The sequence below is a fragment of the Calonectris borealis genome, chromosome 1, assembly GCF_964195595.1.
Source record: "Calonectris borealis chromosome 1, bCalBor7.hap1.2, whole genome shotgun sequence".
Lineage (NCBI taxonomy): Eukaryota > Metazoa > Chordata > Aves > Procellariiformes > Procellariidae > Calonectris > Calonectris borealis.
Window position 1 is genome coordinate 219,896,097 of NC_134312.1, and position 12,714 is coordinate 219,908,810.

The 12,714-nt window shown below is 68.6% G+C and overlaps 2 protein-coding genes across 8 annotated transcripts in view; one reads left to right on the plus strand and one right to left on the minus strand.

Moving 5' to 3' along the window:
* Positions 1-6,665, plus strand: part of NUMA1 (nuclear mitotic apparatus protein 1) — a 24,323-nt gene extending 17,658 nt beyond the window's left edge. For all 3 annotated transcript variants that reach the window (XM_075140468.1, XM_075140467.1, XM_075140469.1), the window contains 12 exons: positions 108-149; positions 1,614-1,682; positions 1,836-1,946; positions 2,033-2,251; positions 2,347-2,504; positions 2,637-2,880; positions 4,136-4,415; positions 4,531-4,667; positions 4,834-5,049; positions 5,379-5,489; positions 5,574-5,741; positions 6,010-6,665. In XM_075140468.1, coding sequence (XP_074996569.1) covers positions 108-149; positions 1,614-1,682; positions 1,836-1,946; positions 2,033-2,251; positions 2,347-2,504; positions 2,637-2,880; positions 4,136-4,415; positions 4,531-4,667; positions 4,834-5,049; positions 5,379-5,489; positions 5,574-5,741; positions 6,010-6,045 — 1,791 coding nt within the window. In that variant the 3' untranslated portion in view covers positions 6,046-6,665. The remainder of the gene's footprint in view (positions 1-107; positions 150-1,613; positions 1,683-1,835; positions 1,947-2,032; positions 2,252-2,346; positions 2,505-2,636; positions 2,881-4,135; positions 4,416-4,530; positions 4,668-4,833; positions 5,050-5,378; positions 5,490-5,573; positions 5,742-6,009) is intronic.
* Positions 6,659-12,699, minus strand: XNDC1N (XRCC1 N-terminal domain containing 1, N-terminal like). Of its 5 annotated transcripts, none has more exons than XM_075140471.1 (10): positions 12,236-12,699; positions 10,952-11,058; positions 10,479-10,617; positions 10,235-10,390; positions 9,709-9,872; positions 9,450-9,526; positions 9,093-9,297; positions 8,525-8,609; positions 8,146-8,285; positions 6,659-7,505 (listed from the first exon to the last, which is right to left on the minus strand). In XM_075140471.1, exons 1-10 carry the CDS (start codon positions 12,414-12,416, stop codon positions 6,906-6,908), a joined length of 1,854 nt encoding a protein of 617 aa, XP_074996572.1. In that variant the 5' UTR covers positions 12,417-12,699; the 3' UTR covers positions 6,659-6,905. The 5 variants fall into 5 exon arrangements, with proteins under 5 accessions (XP_074996572.1, XP_074996573.1, XP_074996574.1 ...); XM_075140472.1 differs by having other exon boundaries at positions 9,709-9,875; positions 12,539-12,696; XM_075140473.1 differs by having other exon boundaries at positions 9,709-9,875; positions 12,236-12,685.
* Between the last annotated feature and the right edge of the window lie 15 nt (positions 12,700-12,714).

Below are 12,714 nucleotides of genomic sequence, written 5' to 3' on the forward strand. Positions count from 1 at the left end.
GGACACCCTCCCCGAGCGATGCTCGGGCGTGAAGGGGACGGGCGCTCCCGGGAAAGGCAGCCAGGTCTGCGCCGGCCGCGTATTCAATTCTGCCTTTGTGCTCGCAGGTGGAGCAGCTAGAGGTATTTCGGAAAGAACAAGCTAAGCAGGTAACGCGTGCGAAGTGCTGGCTGCTTAAACGGTGACGGTGCACGGCCCTAGCTGCTGCCGCTTCCCACCGGAGCCGCCCTCTCCTCTCGTGAACTGTTTGCGGTGGGGACCCAGCCATGGGGCGCTTGGCTTCAGGTCTCTGGGCTCGTGCCTTCGCCCCCGGGGAGGAGGAACTGGGGCCCAAACCTGCCGCTCACGGTGGTGCCTGCGGCTCGGCACGGCTTCTCGCGCTCGCCTTCCCGGCGTGGCGGCGGGGCACGCCGCAGGCAGCACGCTGGCAGTGAGCGGCTGCCGAGGGCATCCAGGGCTCCTCGACACACGTTGTTCCTGTGATACCTTGTCCTCAGAGAGAGAGAATTTGGGGGGAGCGGGGATACCCCATTCCTTCTGTCCATTCCTTTTTCCCACCCTCTTTAACTGAGGCTCAGCTCCTCGCCCAGCCAGCAGGAACGGCCGGTGCCGGGAGGAGGGGGCTGCGCTCCCAGAAAGCACAGTCCAGCTGTGGCCAGAGGTGGGATCTTTACGGCAGCATCAATCTCGGACATGGTGTGGGTTAGCGCTTGGGAAACGACGCTGGAAAAACCCCATTTCCCTGCCCAGCTCAGTTTGCCCCCACAGTCCCAGCCTGAGCTGCCCAGGGACCCGGCAGACCCTCGTGGCTGTGACCGGCGGGCGGGGGCTCCCCGAGCACCCCCTGGAGCAGGGAGAGCCCAGCCGGGCCGGGCAGGAGCTCGCAGCAGCCGGGGTCTGGCAGCCGCCTCCCCGTGCCGAGCGTGGCGGCCGACCCGTGGCACCGCAGCTCGCAGGCGCCCGGGCAGCAAGCGCGCTCGCTGCCGAAGGATTTACGAGCCGCCCGCCGCACCTGGGGCTCCCGCTGTGCCGGGGGCCTTGTGGGGTTCCTTGGCCCTTCCATGGTGTCACGTCCCTCGTGCGCATTGGGCAAGCTGCAAGCAGCTGCCCTCCACTCTCGAACCGCAGGAGCACCCCTTTGGGGTGGGATGCCTCCCCACTGAGCAGGCACGGGCCCCCCTCGAGCTGCGTGGCTTGAGATTTGGCACAGAGGCTCTTACCCCGGCAGCAAACAGTTGGCAGCGGAGGTGCCAGCTCCGGTGACGGGGCACTGCGTAACTGCACCGGCTTCCCTCGCCCTCCCGCCTAAAGGGGCCTCGGCTTCGCTTCCAGCGCGCGGCTGCTCCTTACGCTTGCGTAGCACAGACCTCATCCCTGCAAAGACTAACGTGGGGTTGCTGTGACTGCCTGCCTCGAGCCTGCTAACCGAAATGCCGGCTGTGCCGGGAGCTTCCTCGGTGGTGGGCACCGCTGAGCAGCCCCCCGGGGCAGGGGACCTCCTGCTGGTCCTGCCCCTGGAGCTGGCTGGAGGGGAGGGCCGTGCTCCTCCACGGGAGGGTTGTAGACGGGAGTCTTGTGCCCAGAGCTGGTCTAACCAAGCTGTGCCCTTCCAGGTGGAGGAGCTGAATAAAAAGCTGACCCAGCACGAGAAGGCCACCCGAACCCAGCAGCAGAGGGTCAAGGTAAACGGGGACCAAAAACCTGGGACCTGAGCTGGGCTGAGCGCTTGCTCAGCCCCGGAGCTCTTGGTGGCCGTCCCCGAGGGGCGCGGGGGGCTCAGCCGAGCGAGACGGGGGTGCAGGGCGCCTCTGACCTGATCTCTTCCCTGCCCGCAGGTGCTGGAAGGGGAGCTGCAGGCGGAGGCCACCCGCCAGCAGGAGAAGGTGGCAGAGCTGCAGGCGCAGCTCGCCCAGAAGGAGCAGGCGGCCGAGCACTACAAAGGCCAGGTACGCCGGGGGGTGGCACGGCCCCGCCGCCTCCGGGCAGCGCGCCCCGGGGAAGCTTGACGGGTTTTCTCTCCTTGACATCCTAGATGGAGAAGGCAAAAACTCACTACGACGCAAAGAAGCAGCAGAACCAGGACCTGGCGGAGAAGCTGAAGGCCATGGAGCAGCTGCAGAAGGAGAACGCGGAGCTCCGGAGCGAGTCGGAGAGGTTGGCCAAGGAGCTGCAGCAGAGCGTCCTGCAGGCCAAGGAGTCGGAGCTGAGCTGCAGGAACCTCACCAGCCAGGTCCGCAGCCTGGAGGCTCAGGTGGGCACGGCGCAGCGGGGCTTCACCCTCCTCCTCCTCCTCGCCTCCGATACCGGCTCGCTTGGAGGATCCATCCCACCCTGCTTCCCATCCAGGTGGAGTTTGCCGATCGGCAGCTACGGGAGCTCGGCAAGTTCCAGGTGGCGACGGACACGCTGAAGGGCCGGGAGACTTTCCGCCAGAACCCCGCCGATCTCAGCGCCGACAGCCTCGACCTCAGCCTCGATGAAGCGCAGCCGCTCAACTCCACCAGGTACCGGCACGCCGCGGCTCGGCGGAGCCCATCCTGCCGCCAGCATCGCAAAAACCCGGTGTCCCCTGTCCTCTCTGTTTCCTGATGGCCCGGTAAGCCCGTCAGCGCTGCCCTCGTGCCCTGTCTCTGCAGGAAGGCTGGCCGCTCGCAGTCGGAGGCCTCGGCGGTGCCGCCAGGCAGCGAAGAGTCGCTGGCGTCCCAGCGGCTGCCCCGCAAGGTGGAGTCCCTGGAGAGCCTCTACTTCACCCCCATCCCCAGCCGCACGCGGTCCCAGCTGGAGAGCAGCGCCGGCTCCCTGGGCGACCTCTCGCTCGACTCCGGGTGCAAGACCCGCTCGGCCCGGCGCCGCACCACCATCAACATCACCATGACGAAAGTGAGTGGCCCCTGGGTGTGGGGCAGGGAGGGATCCGTGGGGCAGGGAGGGATCCGTGGGGCAGGATCCCCGTGCTGAGGACGGGGATGCGCGGTTTGCTGTGCCCTGGGGACCGGAGGCAAAGATGGGGATGGCTCGGGGGAGCTCGATTCCGTTGCTCCCACGGTGGGCTGGGGCTGCAGCCGTCACCCGGCCGTCCCGAGGAAGCCCGGGCTGCTGCGGGGCTGTTTGCGCTCCCAAACTCTGCACCGGGCTCCCCCACGACGCCTTGTCCCGAGGACCCTCGCCCTTCAGAAGCCGTGGCGTGAGGGCTGAGTGGGCAGCAGGGGAGGACGAGGATGGTAGCGAGGGGCCCGGGAGGTGCAGCCTTTTACCTGCTTCCTCCCCTCCTCTTCACCTCTCGCCCCACGGGACAGCAGCCGGGCAGCCACAGGGCACAGCACCCCACGGGCTGCTGCCGAGGGCGGCCCTGGGACGGGCTGGGGGGCTTGATACCTGGGTGGGGGCAACCCCCGGTATCAATACGGGCTGGGGGATGGAGGGGTGGAGAGCAGCCCTGCCGAGGAGGACCTGGGGGCACTGGTGGAGGAAAAGCTGGACATGACCCGGCAATGTGCGCTCGCAGCCCAAAGGCCAACTGTGTCCTGGGCTGCATCCAAAGCAGCGTGGCCAGCAGGGCGAGGGAGGGGATCCTGCCCCTCTGCTCTGCTCTGGTGAGACCCCCCCTGCAGTGCTGCGTCCAGCTCGGGGGTCCTCAGCACAGGACAGACATGGAGCTGTGGGAGCGGGTCCAGAGGAGGCCACGGAAATGGCCAGGGGGGTGGAACAGCTCTGCCAGGAGGACAGGCTGAGAGAGTTGGGGTTGTTCAGCCTGGAGAGGAGAAGGCTCCGGGGAGACCTTATTGCGGCCTTCCAGTGCTTATAAGAAAGATGGGGACAGACTTTTTAGCAGGGCCTGTTGCGACAGGACAAGGGGGGAATGGTTTTAAACTAAAAGAGGGGAGATTCAGACTAGGTATAAGGAAGAAATGTTTTATGCTGAGGGTGGTGAAACCCTGGCCCAGGTTGCCCAGAGAGGTGGTGGGTGCCCCATCCCTGGGAACATTCCAGGTCAGGTTGGACGGGGCTCTGAGCACCCTGATCTGGTGGAAGATGTCCCTGCCCACGGCAGGGGGTTGGACTGGGTGACCTTTAGAGGTCCCTTCCCACCCAAACTATTCTATGATTCAATGATCTCTGGATTTCCCCCTCCCAGAAACAGGCCAAGACCGAGGAACCGGACAGCGCCGACGTCTCCTTCTGCAGCATCCCGCCGGCCCAGCCCCCGAACGCCGCCCCTGGCAAGGGCCGGCTGCGCTCGGCCGCCTCCACCCGCTCCCTCGCCAGCTTCCCCTCCCAGGAGTCCCTCGTCAAGCTGGAAACCTCCTCCCCGCAGGAGACCCCTGGCAATTCGGCGCTGCTGGCCCTCCCCGGCTACCGGCCGGTCACTCGCAGCTCCCTGAGGCGCTTGCAGGGGGGCAGCAGCTCCAGCCTCGGTGGGTGTGGGCAGGGTGGGCGGCTGGGCCGCTGGCCAGCGGGGGCTTTGCCCTGGCTTGGGGGGCCACTTCTTGCCTGGGACCCCCCCCTCAGCCCTCCCTGCTTTGGGTTTAGGCCGGAGCAGCATCTACCTGGGCACGTGCCAGGACGAGCCGGAGCAGCTGGATGACTGGAACCGCATCGCGGAGCTGCAGCAGCGTAACCGAGCCTGCCCGCCCCACCTGAAGACCTGCTACCCCCTGGAGAGCAGGGTGAGGGGGGAGGCGAGCGGGCTGCCCCTTCCCAGCGCTGGGGTTTAGCTGCCCGTGGGAGCCGGGCGTGGGGGACGGAGAGCGGCTGGCGGGCACCCCGGGGGCACGCGGAGCTGGGGAGCGTTGGTGGCCGCCCCTCAGCTACGTCTCTGTGCCGCCTCCGCAGCCCTCCAACTCCCTGGGGACCATCACGGACGAGGAGATGAAGACGGGCGACCCGAAGGAGACGCTGCGGCGTGCCAGCATGCAACCCTCACAGATCGCCGCCGGCACGGCCGCCCGGCGCAGCACCCTGGGCACGGCCTGGGCCGGCGGCATCACCACCCGGCAGCAAAGGAAGCGCCTCTCGGATGAGTCCCACCAGGGCCCCGACACCCCCGAGGTGAGCCGAGCCGGTCCTGCCTGCCGCACGCACCCCGGCTGCTCCCCGGCTTCCCCAGGAGCCAGGCTGGGGACAAGGGGCCACGAGGGCTGGTGGACAGCTGCAGATGTTCTCCAGATGTTGAGGGGGCTGCTGGGGCTCTGGGAACGGCTCCTCCTAGGGCTGCACCAGCACCGGTTGGTGCCTCCCAGGGGCAGACGCCCGAGGCTCTGCTGCCCTCGCCCCCCAGCCTTGCCCCCTCGTCGCAGCCCCTCGCTTCCCCTCCTTGCCGCCAGCTCCCAGGGCTCTGTTCCCCAGCTGACGGTCCCGGCTTGTCCCCTCTCTTCCAGTCCAAGAAGCCCACCAGCTGCTTCCCGCGTCCCCAGACCCCCCGGGACCGCGGTGAGCGGCGCAGCTCCCAGGTCAGCCGGAGGAGTGAGCAGCAGGCCCCCGGCAAGCAGGTGAGCAGCAGGGCCTGGAGCAGCGAGCCCTGGAGAGAAAAAGAGGGGTCGGGACCCCTCGTGGTCTCACGTCCTCCTCCACAGGCCGAGAGGCGCCAGTCAATGGCGTTCAGCATCCTCAACACCCCGAAGAAGCTGGGGAACAGCCTGCTGCGCCGGGCGGCCGGCCGGAAAACCACCCCCAAGAACTCCCCGCGCGGCAGCACCCGCCGCTCACCCCGCATCGCCACCGCCAAGTCCCCCAAGGGCAAGGTAGGCACCGCGAGCCCCCTGCGGCACCCGCGGCAGGCTGCCGAGCCCCCCGCGGTGCAGGGGGGGACGTGAGGGAAGGCACGTGCTCACCCCAGTGCCCCAAACCCCTGCCCTGGGCTCATGGGGGGACCAGTCCCTGCTGTCCCCGGGTGGCCCAGCCCTGTCCCTGCAGAGCCATGGAGGCAGCAGGTCCTGGCGTGGGCACAGCCACCTCCAGGGCCGTGGTCGTGGGTCGGTCACAGTCACTAACCTCTCCTGTCCCTTCCAGGCCAGTCGCCGATCGCTCAAGGACACAAAATTCTGAGGTTTCCCCGTCCCCTGCGCTGCCGGCTCTGCCCTGGACCCAGCCTGCGCCCCCTCGCCTCTCCCTGCCCCCCCAGTGCTGTGGGCACGTCCCCAGGGCCCAGCAGCGCTGGCGGGGAGGGATAGATGGGGCCACCTTCCCCGTGTGACACTGCCCTGCACGTCCCACCCGCGCCCCTGGGCTGCGTGGGGCTCCCCGGGCACAGCAGGGCCCTGCTGCACCCAGCATCGCCCCTCTCCTGCACCCGGGGCCGGGGGGGGATGCACATGGAGGGGGGGGACAGGAAGGGGTTGTTCCCCCAGGGTGGAAACACCCGTGGGTGCAGGCAGAGGGGTGGCCCCTGCGCCGTTATGCCGGGCTGGGGCCGGGGGGGATCCTGCAGGGACTGGGACAGAGGTGGGGTGGAGGGTGGGGGGGTCCCCAGGGCCACCAGCCTCCTCCCTGTGTTTGGGAGGCCCTGGGGATGGGGGGGGGAGGACAGCGACCAACACCCCCAGCCTGCAGTCAGAGCCCCAGGCAGGACCCCAGCCCCCCCCGCCTGCCCTCCTGCCGCTCCCTGGGGGGCGAGGTGGCATTTTTAAAGTGTTTCTACTTGTAAATAAATTGTATTTTTCTCCTGCTCTGGGTGTCCTGGCCTGCTCCTCCTCCGTGCCCGCGGGACACGCCGCCGCAGAGGGGCCAGTCTGGCACCAGGGACCCCGAGCGGGTCCTGGGGCGAGGAAAAGCGCCTTGTCCCCCTCGCTGCCCCCACCCGCTGCTCAGGGTGCCCCGGGGCAGGACACTCACCCGGGGACTCGCTGCAGCACTGGGCAGCCACAGGGGAGTTTTTCTCTCTCTCTTTCCTCTTTCTCTCCTTTGTTTTATTCTTTTCCAGCAGCAACTCCCGTCATTCCAGCGTTTCCCCACCCGTGGGGCCCCCCCACGCCCCAGGGTGGTCCCCACGCTCCCCCAAGCCCGGCCGTGGGGATGGAAGTGGCCTCTTCATCTCTACACCAGCCTGGCCACAAATTTACCAGGGCCACTGCGCCTCTGCCAGCGTGGCCAGCGCTCCTGCGCAGGCTCATTATTCCCTGTCCAGCTCCTGCCCACGCGCCTTGCCGTGGCACAACCAGCTCCAGCAGCGCGGCTCCGCCAGCGCAGGCAGCAGCAGGGCTCCGGTCCGGCATCTCCAACAGCCGCGGCAACGCGGCTTCAGCCCCTGGGTGCCGCGACACGGGGCTTGTCCCCCTTCCCGCTGTCCTCGCAGCCCTACCCCAGGGTGCCCGGCGTCCCTGCCTGCTCCCCGCAGGTGCTGGCGTGCCGCTCCACCTCCGCCGCGCCGAAGGGCAGCTCGCAGATGGGGCAGGACACCCAGGCGTCGGGGGACGCCTCCGCCAGCGAGGAGGAAGGCCAGGCTGCGCCGGGGTCTTCCTCTCCGCAGCGGGAGGCGTGCGCGGGGAGGAGATCCAAGCTGAAGCGGCCTGCGGAAAGAGGAGCAACACGGTTGTCCAGGCGCTCCGGTTTGATCTCACGCCCTCCCCGAAGGTTCCCGTGGCCGCTTGGCACCCTGTGACACGCTGTGACATCCCTCCTCTGCCCGTCGCAGGGCTGGTGCCGGGGCACCCTGCGTGAGCAGGAGCCAACGTCCCAGCTCTGGAGCTGCTGCCACCTCTCCCCGAAAAGCTGGGGTCCAACGCACAAGTGGAGCCAGCGGCAGCCGCTGCTGTCCCCATCTGCCGGTGTCCCCTCACCCCTCACAGCCCTTCAAACCCAACCGCCTCCACTCTGAGCCCACCTCGACGCTGTGGCAGCTCCACAGCCGCTCTCCTGCGGCTCAGCTCGGCCCCTGTGGCTCTGTGCGGCACAGAGCAGCTCACCTGAGCATCGCCCTGCTGCCGCCCGGGACGTGGGGGCCTGGGGACCCCCCCACCTCTCCCACCACCAGCCCGGGCAGGGAGCGCCGCTGAGCTAAGGGGGCTCAGCCGACGGGTGGACAGACGGACGGATGCACCGTGCTCTGCCCCAGAAGCGTGTCCCGCTCCCCGCTCGGGTCGGCCGTGCAGACTCGGTGTTTTCAGGGAGGCTGTTCCAGGCCAGAGGACGCCCCTGCCGAGCACCCACCTGAGCAGATGGGGCAGACGCCCGTCTCCCCGTGACCGCTGTCCCCTCCACTGTCACCCCTCCTGGCCCGTCTCTCTCGGTGGCTGCGGGCTCTGGCTCTTCCTCCTGACCTGGACTGCCGCGAGGCAGCTGGCAGAGACCTGCAGAGACGTTGCAAGAGCCACTGTGAGCTTAGGGCTTGCTCCGCTGCCTCCTGCCCCCCCGAAGGAGCGCAGGACCAGCCCCAGCTGGGACCGGATCCAGCACCGCACCAAAAGGGAGAAGGGAGCCGCGCACCGGCTGCCCCGCGGGCGCAGGCAAGGAGCTGGCTGGGAAAGATTCAGAGCAGCGGAAATCACCGGGGTGAGGGCAGGAGAAAGACGGTGACCCGAGGGATTACCTGCCCGCAGGGCTGGGAGCTCTCTGCCTGCTGTCCGGCTGCCTGCGGGCTCTCGCGGGGGCTGCAGGGACATCCTGCGCCGACCCTGGGGAACAGCGGACAAGGAGCAATCCTGCCCTCCACCCAACAGCGCCAGATCTCCCGGTGGAAGGGGCCGAGTGAGAACTGAACCAGCGGTATTCGTGGGTAGGAAAACAAAATGATGATCGCCTCCTCCAGCTGCCCCACCGTGGACAGCAAACAGATCACAGGAGGCTTCTGGGTGATTTACCATCACGCTTCTCTCACGCCAGCAAGGAGGGTGACTTGTCCCGAGGAAGGTCACCCTGGCCAGGGCACGGCCTGCCTGCCAGCGGGGCAGGGGAATCGGGATCCCTCCGGGCACGGGGAGCACCCCAGCAGCTGTGGCTTCACCCCAGCCTGCCCCAGGTGCGATCCCTCCAGCCACCGGCAGAGCCCTCAGCAGGACAAGATCCCTTTGGACGGTTTTGGGGGGCGCATACCAAATCCATAAAGGCTCTCTGCACTGCTACATGCCCTACGCTGGCCACGGGCAGCTCTCGCTCACCTGGCACCGCAGAGCCTCCCGGGTCCTCGGCCGGCAGCTGCGCATCACCCCCCCCGGGGTGCCTGTGCCGGCTCTGGGCCTCAGGGCCCGGCTCCGCGCCGCCGACAGCACCATCCGGGCCGGGCGGCTGAGGCGGGCTGGGCTCCGGGCGCCTGGTTCCAGCTGCTGCAGGCGGCTCTTCAGCTGCTCCTCCTCCCTCGAGCTCCTGGAGACAGAGATCGTCAGCCCCACGGGGAGGCGAGGGCTGGCGGGAGCCAGGGCTCCAGGCGCTCGTGGGCTTGGAGGCAACACCTCGAGGTGGCTCCAGGCCTGGCTGCGCCGGGAGAGGACGGAGATGGACCAGACCAGGCTACTTACGAGCGCGGTTCTGGAAAGAGAGTCCAGCAAAAGGCAGGGCTGGAGCACCAGGGGCCGTCCGCGGGCTGGGCGTCCTCCTGCGGGACAAGGGAATGCCTCGGGGAATGGAGACCGGCACTCCGTGGCCCTCACCCCGGTTCAGCCAGGCGAGCACCCACACGCACTCTCCACGGGGCAGGAGAGGCGGCAGCGGAGGAGAAGCCCCATCACCGCCACCTTCCCGCGGTGAGGAGCAGGCGGAGGCGCGAGAGGCACCTACCAGGCCTTGCTGCGAGGGCCGGGGGGGCGGCTGGGGGCGCTCGGGGTCCAGCGGCGTGCGCACGCGGATGAAGCACAGCCCGAACTGGCCGCGCTTGCTGAAGGGCTGGCTGCAGGTGAGCCGCAGGCGGTCCCACTTCTGCCCCACCGCCAGCGTCAGGAAGTCTGCTGCAGGGGGGGGCAGCGGTTGGGGTGGAGGGGGGACACCGGGGACTGCCGTCCTGGCTCTGCTCCCACCTCTGCTCGTCCCCCTTGTGCCACTGTTCCCCCCTCCAGGACCAGGACACGGTGACAGCTGGGGGATTACGGGCAGGGGAGAGGCCAGGGCGGGGGAGCAGGGCTGGTACGACCCTCCTGAGGCCGCACAGCGAACAGGACGGCCGCAATGCCTGGTCCCCAGCACTGCTTGTCATTCCCTGGTCTCCCTGTCCCCTTCCACCCTCCCGGCCAGCCCCATCCCACCGCCAGCCCCCCAGCCTCTCTACTGTGCCCTGGGCCTCCTTCCCTTTGGATCAGGCGATCTTTACCTTCCTTAAACATCCGGACCCCACAGCGGTTCTGGTCCAGCTTCGAGTCAGCCGGCGTCATCAGCGCGACGCTGGGCACCAGGGTGAGGTAGGGCCGGTCCAGCGGCCACGAGGAACGTCCCACCTCGATCTGGAGAAAGGCGCAGCCGCAGTTGCCTGCAATCAGGCCGGAGGGATGTGAGGCTCAGGGCTGCTGACCCCGTCCCGGGCACAGCCCTGCCTGAGCTGGTGGCCTGGGACGTACCGATGTCCACGTAGCCGATGGGACTGGCTCTCTCCAGCTGCAGCTCCACTCTCAGCTGCCTGCTGCGGTCCTGGGGGCAGCCGAGCCAGGGATGAAGGCCGTCCTCACGCAGCAAGTTCTCCACCGGGTACTTGGGGTCCTGCACGCAACGGCAGAGACGCCGCGTCACGCACCAGCTCCCTCCCCTGCTGCCTTCCCCTTCGCCTCCATCTCGCTCCGAGCGCAGGGGAGAAGCGGGGGACTCTCTGGTAACCCACAGAAAAAGCATTCCACTTTTTGCGAGAGGAAGAATCGCGTGTAATTTGTGCCCTTCAGCGCTAATTAGTGCCCTTCAGCTGGTGCCTGACAAGGAGAGCTGTGGGGCTGCACCCTGTCACACCCCGTACCGAGACACCCCCCCTTCAGAGACCTCAGCAGCTCAGAGGGAAACCAGGGCTTTGCAAACCTCCCCCTCAAGGAAACCCCCCGGAGACCTGCGAGGAGAAGGACACGACATGGCTGATTTTAACTGGAGCCATCTGGGATCCCCTGGAGACAACCCTCTGCCGGGATTGAGCTTCCTTTCGGATCCCTCCAGTGCCTGGTGGGGAGAGAGGGCAGGTCGGCGACCGGATCAAGCGTCTCCTGGCAGGGCAGAGCCAGCGCTGCAGCTCCAGCCAAGCCTCTGCCCCCCGGCCTGCCGGGGCACAGCTCACCCCACTTTCAAATGGTGTGAACTGGGGGGCACTGGGGCAGCCACTCCATTAGTCCAACCTCACCCCACAGCCCCCCCCACCTCCATTCAGCAGCACCCCAGCCTCATCCCACAACCCCTCAGCAGTCCCACACAGTCACCCCGGAGCCCCCCAGCCCCATCCCACTGCCCCAGTGCCCCCCAGACTTGCCCCCCCACCCCTCTGCCTTGTTTTGCCACAGCAGTAACCCCCTCAGCCCCATTCAGCCACCCCAGTGCTCCCCAGTCCCTCCCCACAACCCCCCTCAGCCCCTCCAGTTCCGCCCCCCACTGTCCCCAGACCCACACAGAACCCCCCCCAGCCCCATTCAGCCACCCCAGTGCTCCCCAGTCCCTCCCCACAACTGCCCTCAGCCCCTCCAGTTCCACCCCCCACTGGCCCCAGACCCACACACCACCCCCCCAGATCCATTCTGCCATCCCAGTAGCCCCCAGCCCTGCCCCACACCCCCCCCAGCCCCACATCCCCCCCAGCCCTGCCCCACAAGCCCCCCACTCCATTCACCCCCCAGCTCCCCCAGCCCTGCCCCATGCCCCCATTCACCTCCAGCCCTGCCCCACTCCCCCATTCACCCCCAGCCCTGCCCCATGCCCCCATTCACCTCCAGCCCTGCCCCATGCCCCCATTCACCCCCAGCCCTGCCCCACAGCCCCCCATTCACCTCCAGCCCTGCCCCACTCCCCCATTCACCCCCAGCCCTGCCCCACAGCCCCCCATTCACCCGCAGCCCCCCCAGCCTGCCCCACTCCCCCCATTCACCCCCAGCCCTGCCCCTCAGCCCCCCCATTCACCCCCAGCCCTGCCCCACCCCCCCATTCACCCCCAGCCCTGCCCCTCAGCCCCCCCATTCACCCCCAGCCCTGCCCCACCCCCCCATTCACCCCCAGCCCTGCCCCTCAGCCCCTCCCCCCCCGCCGCACCGATCCCGAAGCCGCCGCCTGAATCTCCCGCCCAAACCGCCTGACCCCTGACCCCTGATCCCCGACCCCGCGGCCCGCTCCCCGCCGGCCCGCCGCTCCCCACCGGCCCGCCGCTCCCTCCTCGCTTCAGCTCCCTCGCTGCCGACCCTCGGCCCGGTCCCAGGCCTGGTCCCAGACCCCCGGCCCGGCCCGGGGCTCCGCCGCGGTGCCTGACGGGACACGTAGTCCTCCGGCAGCGCCGCGTAACGGCCCCGCGGAGAGGGCGCTAAGGGACCGTCTGCCATGTGCGCTCCCTGAGAAACAGCGTGAGGGGGCAGGGAGAAGGGGCGGGGAGAGGAGGCGGCGGCCCGGGAGCGTTGACACCGGCGGCCCTGCGGTGCGAGGCGGCCGGTGTAACCGGGCCCGCCGGCAGGGACTGTGCGTTCCGCTCCGGGACTGGAAATGGCAGATGATCCCTGGCCGTGACAGCTCGCCCCTTCCTTCAGCCTGAAGCGGCGCCTCTGGCGGCCCACCCCTCCTCCCTTCTGATTGGCCGTCAGGGCAGAGCCTTGCCCAGCGATTGGCCGGAAGTGCAGTGGCGTG